The sequence below is a fragment of the Anser brachyrhynchus genome, assembly GCF_964034855.1.
Source record: "Anser brachyrhynchus genome assembly, chromosome: 7".
Taxonomy (NCBI): Eukaryota; Metazoa; Chordata; class Aves; order Anseriformes; family Anatidae; genus Anser; species Anser brachyrhynchus.
The window spans coordinates 12,080,533-12,100,513 of NC_137701.1; the positions used below are offsets into that span (position 1 = coordinate 12,080,533).

The 19,981-nt window shown below is 39.1% G+C and overlaps 1 protein-coding gene across 6 annotated transcripts in view; it reads left to right on the forward strand.

The window, feature by feature from the left end:
* Positions 1–19,981, forward strand: part of TRAF3IP1 (TRAF3 interacting protein 1) — a 45,452-nt gene that overhangs the window by 12,480 nt on the left and 12,991 nt on the right. For 4 of the 6 annotated variants that reach the window (XR_013953992.1, XM_080601066.1, XM_080601068.1 and 1 more), the window contains 7 exons: positions 4,283–4,358; positions 10,359–10,457; positions 16,450–16,540; positions 17,280–17,366; positions 17,970–18,090; positions 18,239–18,275; positions 18,903–18,979. Coding sequence is in view for 5 of the 6 variants with exons in the window: in XM_080601066.1 (XP_080457192.1) it covers positions 4,283–4,358; positions 10,359–10,457; positions 16,450–16,540; positions 17,280–17,366; positions 17,970–18,090; positions 18,239–18,275; positions 18,903–18,979 (588 nt within the window). In the remaining variant the exon portion in view is untranslated. Of the gene's footprint in view, positions 1–4,282; positions 4,359–10,358; positions 10,458–16,449; positions 16,541–17,279; positions 17,367–17,969; positions 18,091–18,238; positions 18,276–18,902; positions 18,988–19,981 lie in introns of all 6 variants that reach the window. The other 2 variants (XM_080601070.1, XM_080601069.1) reach the window with 1 other exon arrangement.

The following is a 19,981-nucleotide window of genomic DNA, read 5'->3' on the forward strand; positions in this document are numbered from 1 at the left end:
GGCTGCTGAAACTTTTGGCTAAAGCTTTTTGTAATATCCTGTCACTTTTGGCCACTTCTATAATAACTTTTATTTTTTGCTGTTCAAACTGTATTGCTCTGGAACTGGTCATTTGAATCAGCCTCTAAGTCTCGTCTAATGAACTTCTATTTCTGTTGGAACTCATCTAGAATGTATAATGAAACAACCACTGAATGAAAAAAGACATAACTGCCCCAGAAGCAGCAGAGAGAAAGGTTCCATGGAAATCTCCCGGTCGTGGCCCAGCTACGTTTGTTCCAGTGCTGTGAACTGGAACTCTTTTTGGTGTCAGTTATTCATAATTGGCTGCCATAATAGAAATCCAACATTAAAATTTACATTCTAAGAAACAGATTTTTTCTAATGGCTCTTTTTGCATTTGAGAGGTTTTAATTAGCAGAAGCTAATGACAATAGAACATCATCTTGTGAGCCCCTACTTCAGGAAAAGATAATTGATTAATATTTTCCTAGTTTTATCACCACTGCAGTAAAAAGAAGCCTAGCAAATATGGATCTTCCATGTTGCTATTGCACACTAACGAATTCTGCCTATTAATAATTATGTCTGTTTTAGAAATAAAGACAGGAAATATAGGCAGTTTGAGGGAAAGAGCAATGAAAGTCTTGGATGGATATGTAGCTTGCATTAAAAGCTTTAGAAATAAGCTGTGTTTATGTGCTGAGGAGTAGTCTGTTGCACAAAAATAAAAAGTGTGTTTGTATGTGTATATATAGTTTTATTTATGTAAAAGATCTGTCTTTCTATGTATATGTTACTTAGAGTACACATGCAAGTATGCCTCCTGGCACCATGGATCTAATCAGAAGGAAAGTCATTCAAAACAGAGGTGATTGAAAAAGATCCCTCTGCACAGATGTCATTCTTATATATTGTTAGTGAACTATCAGTAGCTCTGATGAATTACAGGGAGCAATTTACAGTGGCTGGTTTGTGTAATGAGCTGTCCCCCTCCTTTGCTTGGGTGTCAGTTGTTTTCTCCCATTGACTGGTGATGCACGTAGTTTCTTTCCATGGCTGGAGAGGTATGTAAGCATGTTCAGAATTAGTTAGGAGGGCAGAAACCCTTGTGGGTTCACCCACAAGGCAAACTGCATGGTAGTAATACCGGAAAAAAAATGTTGCCTTATTAAGCTAAGCTGCCTATTAGTTTTGGTGTCCCAGCTGCTATCTTAAGAAAACTTAGGGCTGTGCGAGTGCTGTAACACCACTTGCATCCTCTGTGTGCTGCCTTCTGCTCGTCTTCAGTGGCAGGCATTAGGGTTGTCAATGAGTTTCAGCAGTACAAAATCAAAGCATATGGAGCCCGAGGATCTGTGTGTAAAAGTTATTGATAGAAGCTGTTTGTGACATCCCTTCATGAATGTAGAGGTTGATTACTGCAGGGAAGGCGAGAGGAATGAACCGTTTGGCAGGGTGTCTTTTCACAGTGTATTCCTCTTCTTGATCAACTGAAATGTTACAAATCATTATTTTCTTATGTCTTACAGTGAATACCAACCTATATAAAGGCTAAATAATGAGGACAGAGTAGCAGACTGGATGGTTTACAGCAGACTGCTGTATCCTCTCCAAATAGAAATGTAATTACTCAAAACGGGGAAGTGTGTGTACATCCATCTTGGATTCCACTTAAATATGTTTTTTCCAGCATTGTGTGAGATGAAGTGTAAGATTTCTTTTTAATGGCTGCATTTACTGCTTTTCAAAGTCTTGGAACCTCTGAATTTGTAAGAAGAAGAATGACCTACTTTATCTCCCTTTGGAAAAGCTCAAGTCATAAATATTGTGGGATTTATGTTTTTGTATGCTACCATAGTGATTAAATTTTAGCTTTTACTTTGCACCTGTTGCCAGCGTGCACATGTGGCGCTACAAAAGTGTCGAGCAGTGTTTGCAGCCACTACCTGACATAAATAAATGACTGACTCCACTTCTCCAGAAGCCTCAGCACCTATTCTCAACTCCTTCCCCACCTGTGCTAATAATTACATCACCCAAGGAGCTGCCAATGTTTGAGCATGCCAGATGTGGCGTGCAGGCCTGTAGAGCCCGGCTCTGATGGTATGGGAGCTTTGCTTTCCTCCTTGTATAGGGCTGTGATTGCCAAAGGTGGTAGGGATTACGATGAACCACTTCAATATTAGCTGTGCGTTTTGGCCTTCTATCTAATTTCTGTAAAATGTGGCAGTGTTTCTCAAAGAGCAAAAACAAAAATATTGGTAGCTTTGGTTGTGGGTCAAACAACGATTGTAACAATCCAGTGAAGATACTTTACGTCAAAATTAATTTACGTCAAAGCAGGACTCCATACTGAGCTACTGGCTAGACTTTTGCCAAGTGTAGCGTGTCGGGCTTTCTTCTGGCTGATTCAATACCAGATTCCTGAAATTCTCAACGTGCATGTTATATTACATTGCTGAGGTGAAGGAAACGTAGTTTCTGAATTACCCAAACTAATTGCTGGAGCTGACTCTGGCTTAGCTGCTGGCTTCCCTATCATGGTTTGCGTACCATAGTTCTGTGGTGTTAATAGCACTTCCCCTTTGTTTGCCGAGAGCTTCTGTTGAGCTGGTAGTTTGTTGTGGTGTACAAAGAAGCAACATTTGCCTTCAGATCAAACTTAGAACCATATTCCTGGTGTGTAATCTTCACTCTCCTTCGTGTAACTGTGCCTGTGGGGCCACGTTGTTGTAGGTGTGTAGAGGTGGGCTTCTCTCATGTATGGTCACCTAAGTCTGAGTAAATTTCCGTACTGGTATCCTGTATTTTGAAACATTTTGTAGTGTTATTTTCCTTTACAGAATATATGTTCCATTGTCGTATATATAAGATATTACGGCAAATGAACATTACCTTTACATTATGTAATTTGGCAGTTTTCTATTACTTGTGTTTTTGGAACATAATGTTAACATTTGCATAGAAATTGAAGAATATGTAATTCTCGTTCATGTTATGAATATGGACATTATCAGCAGAGTTGGCAGCTATTCTTGAATGCAAACTGCATGAATTGTTAGTTCACACAAATTACAAAAAACAGTTAATGAGTAAGGTGCTGAACATATTTCAGGATTTTGAATGTGATGCGGGGATGTATTACAGGGAATAGAGAGCATAGAAATGTGAAATGGTATTCTATAAATCACTTGTATTTCATCTGTTGTTTTCAGAGGTGTTTGCATCCTTTTTAGCAATAAATGTTGAGTGTAGGCTCAGTTATCCCTTCACACATCAGGCCTCTGAGGACCCCTGCGGCTTTGTCTCCTAGAACCAATGCTGCTCTCGTCACTCGAGAGGCTGCAGCTCGTGCACATCGCCTTCCCAACTTCCAGCCAAATGGATCTGCGGATTTAACTTGCTCCTTTCCAAGGACCTATGGCCACTGAAACACATAACACGGTGCCTTTGCAGAAAGCGTTGTCAGTCAGCTGTTCTTAACTTCAGGCAGTGAAAGCTATATCCAGAGAAAACAAAATAATAAAACTTGAGTATGCTTGCCTGCCTTCATTTCCTGGCCTCTCTGAGTCACTTGGGACTTAGGACAGAGTCCTCATGAATGTCCTGATTTTTCCTTCAGTTTTATATTTCCACTTTTGAACTGTTATCATCCTCTTCGTACTGGTTGCTCCTTCAGGTCATCCATTTCTTGTTTGCCAGTCCTTCTGACAGGACCCATTTCTTAGTTTGTCCCGGGAAGTTGCCATTGAGTAAAAGACTATATGAGTCTAGTGTCATGATTTTGTTCGTGCCTGCTTCTATTCTGGAAATAAATTGAAAATACTTCCCGGAAGATTAAAGGAGAACTGTGAGTCTGATATAGCTGAAACACCCAGGTGATGCTAAGCATCTTATCCCTTTTGGTAGCTCACTGGTAGGGAATCACTGTATTCTAAGACCAGTAGTGGCATCACAGGTGTGCTGCAGGTTTTGCAAAATCTCTCTGCCGTGAAGATGCTTAGTTCACTTTTGGAAGTTGTCTTTACAATAGTGAAATCTAATCATATGAATTCATTAAAAATACATATATAACTAGCATGTATCCAGCAATAACATCTGTACTCTTCTGAGGAAAATGGACTTCAGATATTTTTATATGTGTGCATCATTTTTATGTATATTTAATACCTAATAAATGTAGACAAAAAAGCAACACATGTAATTAAAATTTATATCTAAATATACATTTCTATATTAAAAATATATAATTTTTGTGCCTTTTTTTTTTTTTTTTAAGAGCGAAAGTCCTGCAGGAATTTCAAGGCAGCCTTCAACAAAAGGATCAAGGCAACGCGCCAAACCCGGAGGAGAAGGTAACTAGGAGAAGGATATTATTTCTATTAAATATGCTGGAGGGTTATTATTATCCTGGAACAGGATAAATACTTAAATATCCTTGTTTATTATTTTCAGTGCTTGTTTTTACTCAGTCTGCATTTATGAATCCAATAGGCAATTTTTTTACATATATTTGGTATGTGGAGAGTGGTACTTTGTTCAGTTTGGTCGTTTTCTGCAAGCAAAATTACAGATATAAATTCAGCCTCGTCTTGATTTTTATAGTTTTCTCTCTGAAAGTGCTTTTAATTGCTCTACAGCTATTCCTTTTTCCATTAGTTTCACAAAAAAATGTTTCTTTGCTCCATAATCTAGCAAGGTTAGACAAACGTGCCTTGCATAATTTTAGGAGGCTTAATTTTTGTTTCTCTTCTGTTATTGAGGGTAAGTGGACAGTATTGTCTCAGATGCTAAAATATTGCACGTTACCTTTACATAAAGGAACATGTAAAGGTTCCTTAAATACTCAGAACAAAGCAATATCCAGCACAATATTTTTATTTAAGTAAGACTTATGATATGTTGTTTAAGAATTTTTAGTTGTTTAAGATGTTTTAGTAAGATTAAAGAAATTTGTGAGGCTAGATATGCTTTTCTGTAGGTACTAATCATATAATTAAGAACCCTGAAATATTTAACTTCATCACTTTCTAATATTTGGGAAGAGTGTGGTTCCTAAATTTGGCTATGGAATTCAGACCTAATTAACATTCTTAATTTCTTAATCCTTTCTCAAGCATCTGAAGTCCTTGTGTGTTTGGTTTTTAGAAATCTTGGCTTTATAGATGAAAAGATCATATTTGTCAAAAAAAAAAAAAAGGAAAAAAAAAGGCACATTCTCTGAATTAACTGATTACTGTTCGATGCAGAAAGGAATTACCCTATGTATTTGTCTGAGAAGCCGTACATTAAACCATACAATTTTGTGTTCAACTTTCTGGGCTTTTTTCAGTGAAAAGATGGTTGGGTAAATTCAAGACTAGCCAAATATTTTTTGAGTAATTTCCATAACTTGAGATACTTGCAGTAGTCCAGGTGTAAGCTGGAAAGCAGATGAAGATAAGCTGTTAATTAAAACCCCTGGCTTGTCACCCCTTTGATTAGAGAAGATTCCTCTGAGTTTTGGAGCATGGCATGTGTTGGTAGACTTTGACTTTGGCCAAAGTCTGCCACCACAGCTGTGGTCAGCTGTTGTACCGGGACTGGTGTCAGACTGGGACCTTGTGGTTTGAGCTGGAGCAGGGAAGGTGGTCTGGGTGTCATCAGTGCTGAATCCTTGTCGCGTGTCATCTTTCTCAGTATCTTAGCCATGTGTAAGAAGGGAACCAAACCCTGTGGCATTCCTGCTCAGAGTGCAGGGAAGGAAGGCAAGATATTTATTTAGCACCTGGGGATTATCAGCAGGATATGAGAAGCGGTAAAAGGCTACCTTGTGCCAGCCAAGAGTTGTCCCTGGTGGTGGTGTCCTTGCTTTGGTGTCAAGTCTGTCATGGCTGTCACAAGCGCTAACAGCGCTGTGAGATTGCTTTTGTTTGTTAGGAAGTGCATTGATACAGGCTGTAAAGGTGTGGAGTACAGGCCATTGTACCGGCCTTTGGATGATCACCTCTTCCAAATCCTTGTTCGCTGGAGCTCCACGCAAATGGTACAATCATCAAGAAACATCGCTGCTTGTCTGCCGCTCATTGGTCACTTCTTGTTGTTTCTGGACAAGATTTAAGTGCAGTTTTTAGTCTTGAGATGGTTTTAACAAAATCTAGTAGACAGTGGTGCAAGACGTTGCAAATAAGAAAATAATTTTATCTCTTAGAGTGATTCGTTGTAATTGATTTCTGTCACCAGCTTTTGTTAGTAAGTGTATTCAGTATTGTATTTGCATACTAATTGGAAACTAGATTCTGTTCAGAATATGCCAAGTACTTAAACTTTCGCATCAGGAATAAAAGGATCTAAACTTAGTACAGCTAGCCTGTTGTTTAAATAAGCCAATAGGAAGAGCCCAGGGAAGCATATAGGTAAGGAACAAAAGTGGCTAATAACCAGAGCTCATATAATGACAGCGTAACTGCAATTTCCGTATGGATCTAAGTGTCTTTTTCCTTTTACTTTTATTTCACTGACCTGGTTATTTACTATGATTCAAGTTTTCTTTCAGTGGTCTTGTGCCTTGACAGCTGATGTTTTATTCGTGATGAAGGGTCATTGTACATAAATCAATTTAACATCTCATTTCAGAAGATACAGTAACACCTGTGAACTGATACCTGTTACAGTAGCTAATTTTGGCTAAAGACTGATTCTGTTTAGACTAATGAAGCATGAGGATCTTCACACCCTTAGTTTGCCAATGTCACTATTTTTACCTTATGTAAAGAGATTGTGTTGCTGCGTGTCTTCCCAAGAATCCATATTTTCTTTAGGTTTGCATTTCAATGGGTTTAAAAATGTCCGTGTTGAAATAGGGAAGCTATATTAGAGCTCCGATACCGTATTTATAACAATCAATAGTCATGCCTTCAAAAGAATTCAGAAAAAATAAAAAGATGTTTAGGCACCTTAAGTACTTTAAAATGTTCTGGCACTTTGGCGTGCTCCGAAATAAACAAGTGTTTATTTAGGAGCTTAGGTCAACTTAGTGCTTATTGAAAATTTTATATCACGTCTCATGCACTTACATGCTGTGAGGTTTTAATAATTTTGTTGCTGAAAAATACCATCTGGATTTCATTAAATGTAGTCTTATTTTACTACTTAGTGATCCTTAGCTGATCCTACAACTTTATTTATTTATTTTCAAAACGGAATATTTTCTTTATAGCCTAGACAGGACCTAAACTGCAGTGACCAGACATGGCATGTTTTATGGGATCATTTCTTCTTTTTCTTCTTTAAAATCAGTATCCAGTTATTCTAATAAATGAAGTGTGATTTACCTTTTATCCCGTGTTTTGTCTTTAAGGTAAATATTTTAAAATACTCCTTTTTTCATGATGCAGCAGGCCAGTGCACTCAAATGTCAGTTTACCTATATGATAAGCACTTGGGGACATTAACCCTCTTTTGGTTCTAGTACAGCAGAGTTGCAACAGGCAATATTGCGATCTATGCTCATAGATACTCCAACAAGTAATCCAGAGGGTAGCAAAAACCTTCTGGAGCTGTGCTGATGCCTGTTGCTCACTGTTCTCTGTAGCAATGGACGATGATGATCAGAGCTTTCTGTATTTTCTAATGCTAACTGAAGATAAATACATGCATATCAGTCGAACAGAAAGGGGCTGGTTTATGCCAGTTCGTCCTCTTAGATAAACAGAACTGAAGTGGAAAATGGAGGACAGTTAAGCAATTACAAATATGTTTGCTATCCTGGTAATGAAAACAAGTTGTAACATCATTGCTCACATCTATATATTAAGAACAAATTTCTAGTGGTATTAGAAAAATTTTTTTATAGTTAGTGTTATTACTAAGGCCATAATTATTTCATAATTGCAACGTGCCTTGCAGCAAAGCTGTTTTCATGTTGTAGAGATCTTTTTTGCTAATTTAAAAGTTGATTTATAAATTAAATACATATATATTTTTTTAAACTTACATTTGCTCTTAATTGAGATCTGAACAACTTTGCTTTAAGACACTGAATATTGTGCATCTGAAAATAGTTGACTCTTATTTCTGGAGGTAATGCTCATCATGTGTGTGCGCACACCACATGTGTGTATTGGAAGAAAACTGCCCACAAACTTGCATGTCCACCTATGAATATTAAAAACTGGTTCTGTAATAAGGATTGATGCCACAGAAGAGGAAGAGGTGAAAACCAGGAGAATTTATTACAAACCCAGCTTTTGAATGCAAAGAGCTCTTGGTTTGCAGTCTGTGACCTATGTAGTAGTTTCTCAGGGATGTTATATTGTATGTTCAGGAGGGAGCCAAACCGAGCCTTTTTGCTGAGAAATTAAAACAACTGATTTGGAGAATAACCCAATGGCAACCTGCCAGCCTGTTGGACCGCAGTGGCTAATTTTGAGATGTCACCACACGTGCCTGCTGTCTGTCGTGCATACCTCGCTGTATATTGCTTTGTTAGGCAGAAAGGAAGCAAACAACAATTCATGACGTGCTCAAACAGCCTCCAGAGAGAGAGTTGAGCCAGCTCTACAAGTAAGGGAAAGCAGTGCTTGTCATGTCAGGTCTGAGTCTGATCTAGTTGTCTGGATAATTGGAAACTGTCAGAAGGTAATGTGTGAACTGCCCTGGGAAATCACATTAGTCATCTGTCTAGCCCGTAGCATCTCTCTGACAGTCTGTACCTGTTCTGCCAGTAGCTGTTTATCAGTGGTGTGTTAGTATCTTCAACAATGGATGCCTTGGGAATTGTTTTAATATATGACATAATTAGTTTCTGAATGAAACCCTGCCTTTCTGATGGAGTGAAGGACTTCTCTTTCCACTGTTGGGATGGCTTTTCTGCAAAGCTCCAGACCTCATGTGTGCGTTGTGGCACAGCTGTATAGGCTGGTGAGGATTTTTTTTTTTTAAATGCTTGTTTCGGATTTATCAAGTGGCCCCTCACCCTGGCCTGGTCAGCACAGGTAAATGGAAGGGCTGTTGGCCATTTGCTGCTGTATATTAATTTTATCATAAGCAAGCAGAACTCAACATTGCTGCTGCAACGGGCTATATAGCATTATGAATGCACGGGTAGATCCTCTGCTATTGATCTGTGTGTCCTGAAAGCGTCAGCTTTATGCTGCTTGTGGTACCTGCTTCACTGTTTTGGAAGTGTTGGACACTTCAGCCTTAAGTGTTAGGCAGGCCTCTGTCTGGCAAATCTTTTCCTGAGCACTCAGAACTGTTTGCTGATTTGTTCTGCTGGTGGAAATGTGGCCTGAGGATAGGGGCGTGGTGAGTCTGTCCTTTACCCTTGTGTTACAGTTACCTGTTTGCAAATAAGGTGACTTGGAAATGCTCAGTTCAGTTCTGGGGCAGCACTTCGGGTACCCCTCTCAGTATCTGCAGATGTATCTTCCTCTTTCTGAATTTATTCCGCTTCTCTTATATTTTGAGGAGTGTAAAGACTGAACATATTATTGTAAGGGAAGTGTATTGTGTAATGGCAAGACCAAAGCTAAATATTCTACCCATTCCGTAGGTATTGTGACCAACTGTATGGTGTTTGTTTTTTTTTTTTTTTAATATCACATTAAACACTCAGGTATGTTTTTAGGAATCATGTACAAATGGTGCTGAATCATTCCTCCTTTTGTCTCCCTCTGCCCCAAATGTCTCTTTTTCCTTTGTCACATAACTTAGAAATCACCAGTATACCTGCACTTCAGCTTTCTTCTTCCAGTTCCTGTTACCTTGCTTTTGTCAACATTCTTCTGTTGTAAGTGGGAGAATTAACTTAAGATAATTGGTAAATAAAACGGTCTTTCATTTTTTTAGTGAAAATAGCCATTTTAGGTAACATCAAAAGTGATGGACTAGATTCTTCTATAGCATTACCAGCAAGCTGTGGAATTAATATGCTGGAAGTAAGCTTTTCTTGCTTGAAATTTCTTAATGGCTTTAGTATGAAATGCATTTAAAGCAAAACCCTTTGAAATAAACAAAAGTGCATTGTGCATTTCAAGTAGTGTACAAACAATATTGCATATTGTAGTAATTACTTAGGCTTTGTTAGGTAAATGCAGTATTGTGTTACCGGCTATTTGGCTAATAAATATCTCTAAATCAGTTCTCAGTTGAAGAAATTGCCTTTAATTTGCAGTAACGTAAGGAGTTTAATCAGTGGTCATGTAAAAAGCCTTTGTGAACTTTAGATATTATTTATTTGCATTCAAGATGTTTTATTAAAGTAGGGTAGCTCTTAAAGTACTAGTAAGTCTAACAGATATTTAGCAGGGCTTTTTATTTAAAATTGTTATTGTACCTGTGGTTTCATTTAACTATAAACTGTTTTTTTATAGGAACTATAGAGATGAAGAGTGTGGCAGATGGGATTTCAGAGGACAATGTTGCTAAACTGCAAGAGAAAGCTGAACCAGGACTTGCAGTCAAACAGAATGGTAGGAAGAATAAAAGCTTGTCTGCCTTTGAAAGTCTAACTTCAGTGCTTTGGGGTCAAGCTTGAATCCATGCAGTTAAAATGATATAAGTTAAATGACTCAATCCAACTGCTCCCTTGTATTTTAATCAAATGTTGTGGTTAATGTCCTGGCTTGATAAATGTGTGTTCCCTGATAAACAAGTTAGTCTTGTATCCTTCTATCCTTTCTTACCCTTATGCAAGTTCTCAGAGTTTACACTGTCCCAAGGAAAAATGCACCTGAATCCCTTGGTGACTTGTTCTTTGTAAGAAGTGAATCACTGCATGTTGCCTTTTTGTGCAAATGTTTGGGAGTCTCGCTTAGTGTTTGCATTTTACAGGATTTTAGAGACAAATTCCATCTCTGCATTCCTACTTCTCCATTTTTTTTTTAGAAGATGTGTATGGCTCCCAAGGCATACATTGTTAATGAGTCATTTGTATCCAGATACAGTATACATGGAGTAATAGAAGCAAAATGTAGGAGAAAGAACTGACACTTAAGCAAAAAGCTGTGTTTTTATTTTCTCCAGATCCAGATGCTTGACCTAGTTAGGAGACTTAATGCCATGTATGTGGGAGGTCAAAGGCTGTTTCCCAGTCCACCTGTGGCCTTTAGGGCCTCATAGCTGGGTCAGTCCAATGAAATGTAGACAGTTGGCCAAGACATTTGCGTGACTTTACACAACTGGGAGAACTTCTATGCTAATTCCTTTTATCTTTTGGAGCTGTCTTGTCTATTGGAATGTATTTGTTATGAAATACAATTTTATATTTCTGTATTTCCAATTTGAATGTGTATAAGAGAAATACCCCCAGGTTCATTATTGGTTTGGATCAGATATTCAGGTGGTATAAAATACAAGTCGTCTGTATTTTCAGCTTTGTTCAGTAAGAGTGTAATGTACTAGTGCATTAGTGAACCTTAATTTTCTGTAAGTTCTTAGAGGAATGAATATTTCTTTCACACATTAAATTGCTTTCACAATTGGAATGCAAAATCACTTACAACAATTTATAACAGCAGTCCTTGCAGATAGCTAAGTTGAATGCGTATTTTTGCAGTAATCATCATAAGTCAGAAGTGACCTGTTCCTTCTTTCTGTATTATTCTTATAACTGCAAATGAAAGTTTCCAAAGGATGCAATGAAGGAGGAGCCGGGCTCCATCCAGCGGTGCCCAGCGCCAGGCCGAGAGGCCCTGGGCACAGCCTGGAGCCCAGGAGGCTCCCTCTGAGCACCAGGCAGCACTTCTGTGCTGGGCGGGTGCCGCAGCCCTGGCACAGGCTGCCCAGAGCCTGTGGGGTCTCCTCCTTGGGGAGCTTCGGGAGGCGCCGGGACGTGGGGCTGGGCACCCTGCTCGGGGTGTCCCTGCTGGAGCGGGGCTGGGGCGGGTGGGCCCGGGGGTCCCTCCCCACCTCAGCCAGTCTGGGATCCTGTGAAGAATCATTTATGGGATTTTAAAAGCATTGTTCGCTGGCTGAAATAAACTTATTTTGATGGATCCTTTGGCAGAAATAGTAATTTCTTAATTCAGCTTCAGTCGTACATTCTGTCTTTGAGCACAGAGGCTTTTCCTTTCTTTTTTTTCTTTCTTTATAAGTGTGGATTTGTCAGCATGTCGCTTATTCTTTCTTGATGTCCTCTATTTGGAATCCTTGCTGGCTACTTCACAGCAGCCTGTTGAATAAGAAGTATCTGTATAAAGCTTCATGGCAGTAGGGTGTACCTCCTGCCTCAGCTATTGCTCTTACGAGTGTGGAGGTTCACCCCTGAAGTTACCTAGGTTCTACTCCTTTTAGATATGTCCAAATGAATGCACCCACTGCGGCAAGGAGGGCGGAGCAGCTGCGTTTTACAGTCACTATATGAAGTGTAGGCCTTTGTGAGGCTTTTCAGAAGTGATGATTAGCACTGAAGGCTTTCTTAACATTGTTAAATTCTAAAACGAACTCTATTTGGGGTTCCACTGGTGGTGGTGATGTTCTCACAATTCTGGTGCTTGTGTTGAGGTGCTCTGCGGGAGTAATGCCAGTCTTCCTTCTGAAGTGTACCTTACAGTAACCTTGTGATGTTGTCAGTTACTCAGCTGAGCCATCACAGCTCCTGCCACTCACCTGCGCAGACCTGACCCATATAAAATGTGAACGTCCTTTCCACAGACACTGGGAGGGCAGTGCCTTACACCAAGCCGTGCCGAGGCGTTCTTTAAGCAGTGTGTGAACGTGTGTGCTAACAGGAAGGAGTGGGAAGCATGGAAGCAGGAGGTTTTTTTGGTGGCAGTGCCAGTTTACGCTCACAAAAGCATTTAGGAAGCTACTGAAACTCAGCTCCGTTTGTCGAAGCATCCCAGCCATTGGTCCCAGCAAGATGTTTAGGCACTGCATCGGTTGCTTGTGCAGCTGGGCCATGTTAGCATTTAGGTTGATTAATTATGCATTAGATTTATACTCCAGCAGAGTTAAATGGGAGCTGGGTGTTGAGACTGCTTGAAAACCACAGTTGGTGTCCTTCCTCAGCAGCTGTGCCTTTGGAGCAGGCTAGTCAGGGAGGAGCTGAACTCCGTTCTCCTACAGGGTTTTCAAGAGCGTGCACGGAACTTGTGACTACTCAACAAATAAGTAAATAAATAAATTTGTGAGCTGCTTCTGAATTTCCTCTGGACCTTTAATTATGTTTGAGGATTCTGTAAACTGCTCCATGAAGGGAGAGCAATCCCTGTGCTTTTAGCAGTGCAAAGTAGATGGGCATGGCTTTGCCTCGTTAATCATCCGTTGTACCTTTTTGCACAGCTTACTTAACTTTCAGGACTGTCTACTCAGTTATTCTATCCACACAATTGTTTTGATCCTCCACTGTCTTTTGGCTTCTTAACAGTGTTTTTTTTTTGATGTTTGATCTGCTTAATGACCAGAACATTGATGTCTGTAGCACTGCGGTGCGAGTTGCTAGAAACAATCCCTAATATGTTTGTCCCCGTTCTCCTGGCTCTGGCAGTAGATCTTGAGTCAGAAGCTGGTTGTAGTTCAGTGTGTACTTTTAATGTCTCATTTGTTCATATTATTTTTAAGGACTTCATATAACTTCTCTGAGAAATCAGTGTGTTTGGTATTTCCAGGTGGATTTGCCAGTGACTCTGGATCAGTTGAGTTTATAGTGACAAAAGAACATACCGTGAACATAAGGTGATACATAGTGAATATAGTGAATATATGGTGAACATAGTGAACATACCGATGATAGCTAAAAACTTCTGGTAGAAATAAAACAGTGCTTTTTAGTAAATAAAACACTTCTGTACTTTAGTGGGACTCTTAACCTCTAATGCTATACATTAAAGATTTTTTAAAACTGAATAAAAATACAATTTGTGTTTGCATGGTTTGAGTAGACTTTATTCAAGTAGTTTTTAGTTAAAAGAATACCAAAAAGCCATCTATGAAAGTGCTTTTGTGCTTCAGTTAAGTGCTTTCCTGAGGGAAAAAAAAAAGTAATGGTTTATGAGCACTTTATGGTTTTTAACTTGAAAATAAGCAGGTATTGTGAGGAGCTTCTTGCAATGTATTACAGGTCATTATTATTAATAACCAGTTTAATAAAACATACGCTTTCCATTTTCTTAATGTCAGTACGGGACGTTGCTGCGCTCTATTACTTGTGTTTGTGGCTTCTGTTTGTATTAGAACTGAAAGTTTTATTCCACCAAAAGTTCCCTACAACTGCTGGAGAATTGGGTCAGTAACAAAGGGTGAGTGTAGAAATCCCCTGGCAGCCCCAAGGCCTCCCTGGCTCGGCTCTGTGCACGTCGCAGCATCGCGCTGAGGCATTGTCGGAGCTGGAATGAACCAGGGGAGTGAGGTTTTTAACACAGAGTAGATGAATTCCTGAAGGATTCTTGTCAGCCATTGGCTTTCTGTCTATGTGGAGTCAGTGTGATACGTGTCAAGGTGCAGCGAGAGCAAGAAATCAGCAGAAGCCGTGGGTATAGCTGATGCTGTTCCAAAAGCTAAATTATTTAGCGGTGTGTGCTCCTTGCTTGATGGTAGCTGTTGACTTGAAAACAGAAATAGTGAACTTTGTAGGCATTTTTTTCCTGGGGTTTGGGTGTGTATAGGGGCATGTGAGGACCGCATGAGCTTCCCACAGAGCTGCAGAAACCAGCCGTGTCTAAGATGCGTGGTGGCATTTCAGAACGAGAAGTAAAGCTGTGCCATTAGTAGGCTGAATGTGACACATCCAAGAGAAATACTCCTGGGCACACACATCTCCCCAAACCCTTACGGGCTGCCGAAGTGTTCTTCACTCGGTCTGACTTAACTGGCATACCCTTGGTCACCAGTCTCAGCTCCTGGGATTGCAGCTGCAGGCTCTGAGCAGAGTCCTCATGCAACAGCAGATCTTTCAGTAAGGAGCAGACCTCTGCTTTTCCTTTCTCTGTTGTTTCGTGATCTCCATCTTGTGCTAAAATGCCTTTTGCTGTGCAGAAGGAGGATTTGGAAATCCCTATCACACTCATTAGGCAGGTATGCTAATTGAGCCACCCTGGGAAGTATAGGAAGTTTGCGATACGGCCAGCAACCGGGCGAACCTTTTGGACTCAGGCCTGGTGCCTTACTGCAGGGAGCACTCCCGCTCGTGTGAGGCACAGTTGTTTTTCCCCATACCAGTAAGACCAAGGGAAAACTTAATGTAGTGCTTACTAGTTAAGTGCATTTAGTGCTTACTAAGGTAAGTGTATTTATGTATCTTCCATATGTTCTTCAGTAGACTGTATGTAGGATTAATACACTTTTTAAACATAAAGTTTCTTCAAAATACTGTATAAAACTACTTGGTAGTTTTAAATTGGGAGGTCCTACAAGTGAAATGGCTGTTCAGAGAATACACAAACACATTAGGGAGGTGGAATACAAGACTCTGAGAAAGAAAACTCTTTCTTTACCTAGATTTTGGCCTGTAAAAGTCAGTGTGACTTGGCCTTTGGTGCCATTCATTGGTGATTTCAGAGCTGAGGGATGCTGGGATGGAAGAAATAGTGTTAGAGATGTCTTTTGTGTGTGTGGCATTACACAGGAGCAATGCTTACTGACAGGTTGTTCATCTGAGCAAGTTTTCTAGGTGGAATTGAAGGACATCAAATGCTTTTTACCTACCAAAATTATTTTGTAGCAACGTTAAAGCAGAAAGTTGTGAATGATGCCTGCTCAGTTAGATTGTCAGGGCAAAGAGGCCATTTATCTTCTCTGCTGTTGTGGAGGACGGTCCAACCCGAGCTTGGAAGGTGTGGGGTCACGTCATCAGCTGCACCGTCTGTCCAGTTTCAACAGCAAATGGGTCAGCCCTACAGAGAGCATCACAGTGGTGGGATGATAGAGTACACACTCATCCTCCAGCCATAGAGTCCTTCAGGTTGGAAGGGGTTGTTGGAAGTCAGCTACTCCATTTGAGCCCTGTTCAGGTCAGGGTCAACTAAGAGCACCAGTAAAGGAAAATAAGGAGTTAATTTAATGTAAATAAAACTAAGGTTTTAAAGAAATCAATGTAGAGATACAGTTTTAAAACCTTTTTTTTTCCTCTTGTGACTTTGTAGAATGAGCAGCTTGAAATACTGCAAACATCGCCGTGAAATTATGAAAGAACCTAGTGAGATGATGTCATTTAAACATGAGGGAATTTCACGATATTAAGAAACAAATAAAAAATGAAAGTTTAAATGTTTTTGCAGTGTCCCTTTTGAATTGTGAATACTCTGAGGTGTCAAAAAACTAGAAATTCATAAGATATTTAACTTTTATACAAGCAAATAGAATTTTATTTATAAAGTTTGTCATACGATATATTTCATTAGCATAAATTATAGTGCTAATAAGATTTGAAGTACTATTGTAAAGAAAAGTTAGATTTTCCTTGGCAACTTTGACAGCTGAGTCAAAATTACACTTTTCATTTTTTTTTTTTTTTTCATTTAATAGAAGAAGCAGCAGAGAACATTGCTCCTGAAAAGCCTGCGGTATCTGAAAATGGTGAAGTACCCAATGATCTTCCTCCTCAGGCTACCCAAAGGTTTGTTCCTATTCTTTATTCTGTCTGAATGAAGCTATGATGGTGTCTGGAGGTAATTCAGTCAATTTGAAATTAGTGAGGAAACTTCGAACAGCATGTTTCTGCTTGTGGTACCAAATAATAAAGATTATCCCATATATGGTTCATTTTGTTCATCTTCATTTCCTTCTATAAACAAAACTAACATTTTAAAGTGTTTTGGACTTATTTTCATAATCCATGAAGTGCTTTGATGCAATCTTATTAAAGTAAGAGGGATGTGTGGAGTGTCTATTGAGAAGAGCATTGCATTATGCAGATGCATTTCCGAAGTATGGTGTTAAGGGTAAGATGAACTTGCCTTTCAAATCCCAATTTACTACTTCTGTGCCCAGAAAAAGGCTGCTGTAATTGTATCGCTTTTTTCCTTTTGCAATGCAGCGTGTATTTTTAATGCTAAATTTGTTGTTAATGCTAAATAACTTGTCTCACTAAAAAATAACCTGGATACAAATCAAGAGGTGGTTCTACACGAAATCATAATCTTTTTCTTTAAGGTCACACTTCCTAGATTTTTATTTTCCTAGACTCCCACTAGGATAGAAGGTATTGCTATATTGGATTATATACTGGGAATGTTTTGAGTGTTTTTATGCATCAACTAAATTACTAAGTTCATCTGTATATGCATATCTTTCTCTCTGAGGGACACGTGAGGCTTCCTTTTAAAGTATAAATGGAGAGGTCTCTGTTCTTACAGACGTATTCCCCGTCCCAGCAGTGCAAGACCAGCACCGCCCCGAGTAGTAAAACGTCAAGAAAGCGTAGAGGCCTTACTTCCAGAAAGGTAAGGAATGTGAGAGGTGGCAGAGCAGACGTCGCTAGCTCTCATGCCACAGCATTAGATTTTCTGTCCATCCCCTGCCACTGTATAGCATTAGCAAGGGATTACCTTACTGCTGTTATGAGTTCATTCAGGTTAGAAAATTAAAGCCTGCTTTATTTGTTCACTATTTCAGCAAATCCAATTCATTATATAAAAGTTACAGTTAGTAGCCACATCTGCAAGTTCAAAGATACAACTTCCTTTTTTTTTTTTTTTTTTTTGCCTTTGGGAACTCTGAAACAGATAAGACTAGAACGTTAAACTACCACTAGAAGAGATCTGTAAAACACGCACTTGAAATGATGGCCAAAATGGCTTATGGGTGATCTCTAATAAGTGCTGAGCACTCAAGCAGTGTGTCCAGAAGGAGAGTAACATCCTGTTGTGAGAGGAGGATGACTGACTGTTTTCAGAATTGGACTGTGACTAGAAATGACAGAATTTTACGTGCTGCTTTATGTTATGGGAGGAAGGGAGAGAGCTGCTGTCTCCTTTATTCTGGATAGATCTTAATGGGATTGGACAGATCCTAATAGATTTTCATTTTTGTTTTGTCTCTTCCAGGAGTGGTAGTGGTAAAACAGTCCCAAATGTTATCACAGACCAGCAGATTTCTAATGATGATGATGACCAGTTTGTGGTGGAGGCAGCCCCGCCAGTGCCTGAAATACCAGAGATGGAAATGGTCTGTTAATGTTGCAATTATAGCTCCTTTTTCCACATTTTGTAGCTTTCTTTTTTTAAGTAGCATCTAGCTAAATGTTTCTTTGACTAGTTGTATGCTATACCAATGTCAGCTTTTTGCAACTAAAGCTTTCTTCCTGCATGTGTAGGAGCCAGAAGTGGATCTGGTCGAGGATGAAAAGCATGGTATGTTTGTTTGCTTTTATATATATTTGTATACATATATGTATAGAATAAAACCACAAGTTTAAACCAAGTGCTGAGCACTTAATATGCTGAATACAGCAGCAAGATAACTTCTTGAAGGGACAGGAGCTTGCAACTTCTGCAAGAAAACCAGGAAATACTTATCAAATACCACCTTGTTTAGTTGAGCAGCAGGATTTACAGGTGATGTCAAATGCAGTTTCGCTATATACACCTCTCTGAGATAGGAGAATGGGATTGGTTGTTGAATGCAGGTTACAGAAAAGCTTCTAGAAAAATAGATATACTGGTTCTTAAAAATATTTGTGCTTTCTCGTGACCTCAGATCTATGATTCAGAGGCTTTGATCCATTATGGTTACATTGGATGCAATTTAGGCAGACATACTTATCTGTATCAAAAAATTCCTAGCAAAGGTATATGTATATGCATACGTGTGTGTGTATAAAAAGATATTGGAGAAAATAGATCAAAAAATACCTTTTGTCTCTGTAATTAAAAAATATAACAGAATGCTGTTTGTGTTGGTTTTAATGTTGTTGTCTGAATATTCTGGATAATATTATAGTGTCAACCAATGCTGAGAAATGTACTGATTTTCACCAGGTGGACTTGTAAAAAGAATCTTAGAAACAAAGAAAGATTATGAATCATCACCAAAATCATCGAAGGCAACAGAGAGGGTAAGATGGTAATGGCCTTCAAAGAATCGTGAATATTAAGTATTGTAATAGTGACCTTTTTCTCTCCCTTACTGATTTTTTTTTTCTATTTTTGATTAAACTTTCCTCCCTCACGTGTTAACACTTACTGTTTTCCTCCATCAGTCCTTTACATTCTCTGCGTTGTGCTCTTTCTTTTTCAGCTTGACTTTTTATGTGCACTGAAATGCTGAATAAAATTCAAAACTTTTTCAGGTAGCCTTTAGCCTGTTCTTTTTCCAGAACAAAGTCTGCTGATTTCAGCCTTGCCCTAGATGTAGTAGGACATACTTTACATTTGTACAGCTGCAGCATTATTATTTCAATCTTAATTGTCCTCTAGACATATGAAGAACAGTGTCCTGTTGCCCAACAACTGTTATCATTGCCTAAAAAAATAAGACCTCTGGTGCAGTTAACCATATAGAGTGTTTTCATATCACTGGATGTTACCCTAGTAACATCTAGCATACCCCAACGTTACACTCTGAATCTATGAAGTGATTTTATTTTATTTCCCCAGCCAGCAGTTGGGAAAGGAAAAGAAGTAGGGGTGTATGGCTTTTATGATGTTTTTTTTTTTTTTTTTCCCTTGGTGGGGAAGGGGGTTGACAGCTTAAAAAGGATCTAGAAAAGGTCTAGCAGTGGTTAAAAAAAAAAAAAAGCAAATGGTTGAAACACTAAGATTTTAATGTCTTCTTGTCACAACTGGAAAGCTTTTGCTCTTTCAGCCTTGCAAAGCTCATGTTGCAAGAAGGAGCAAAAGGTGGGGCATTTTTAGATTGACTTTTTTGGTCCATTGACCCTTTGGCAAGTTTTTAAATCAATGAGGTAGTTTGTTGTGCTGATGAGGAAGACACTGAGGAGTGCAGTTCAGAATGCTGTTATAAAAATACAGACAGATACACCACGTTTTGGAAAGACAAATACTTTCAAAGAACTGTTATATCTCCAATTGCACATCTCTTTTAATGTTAATTCAGT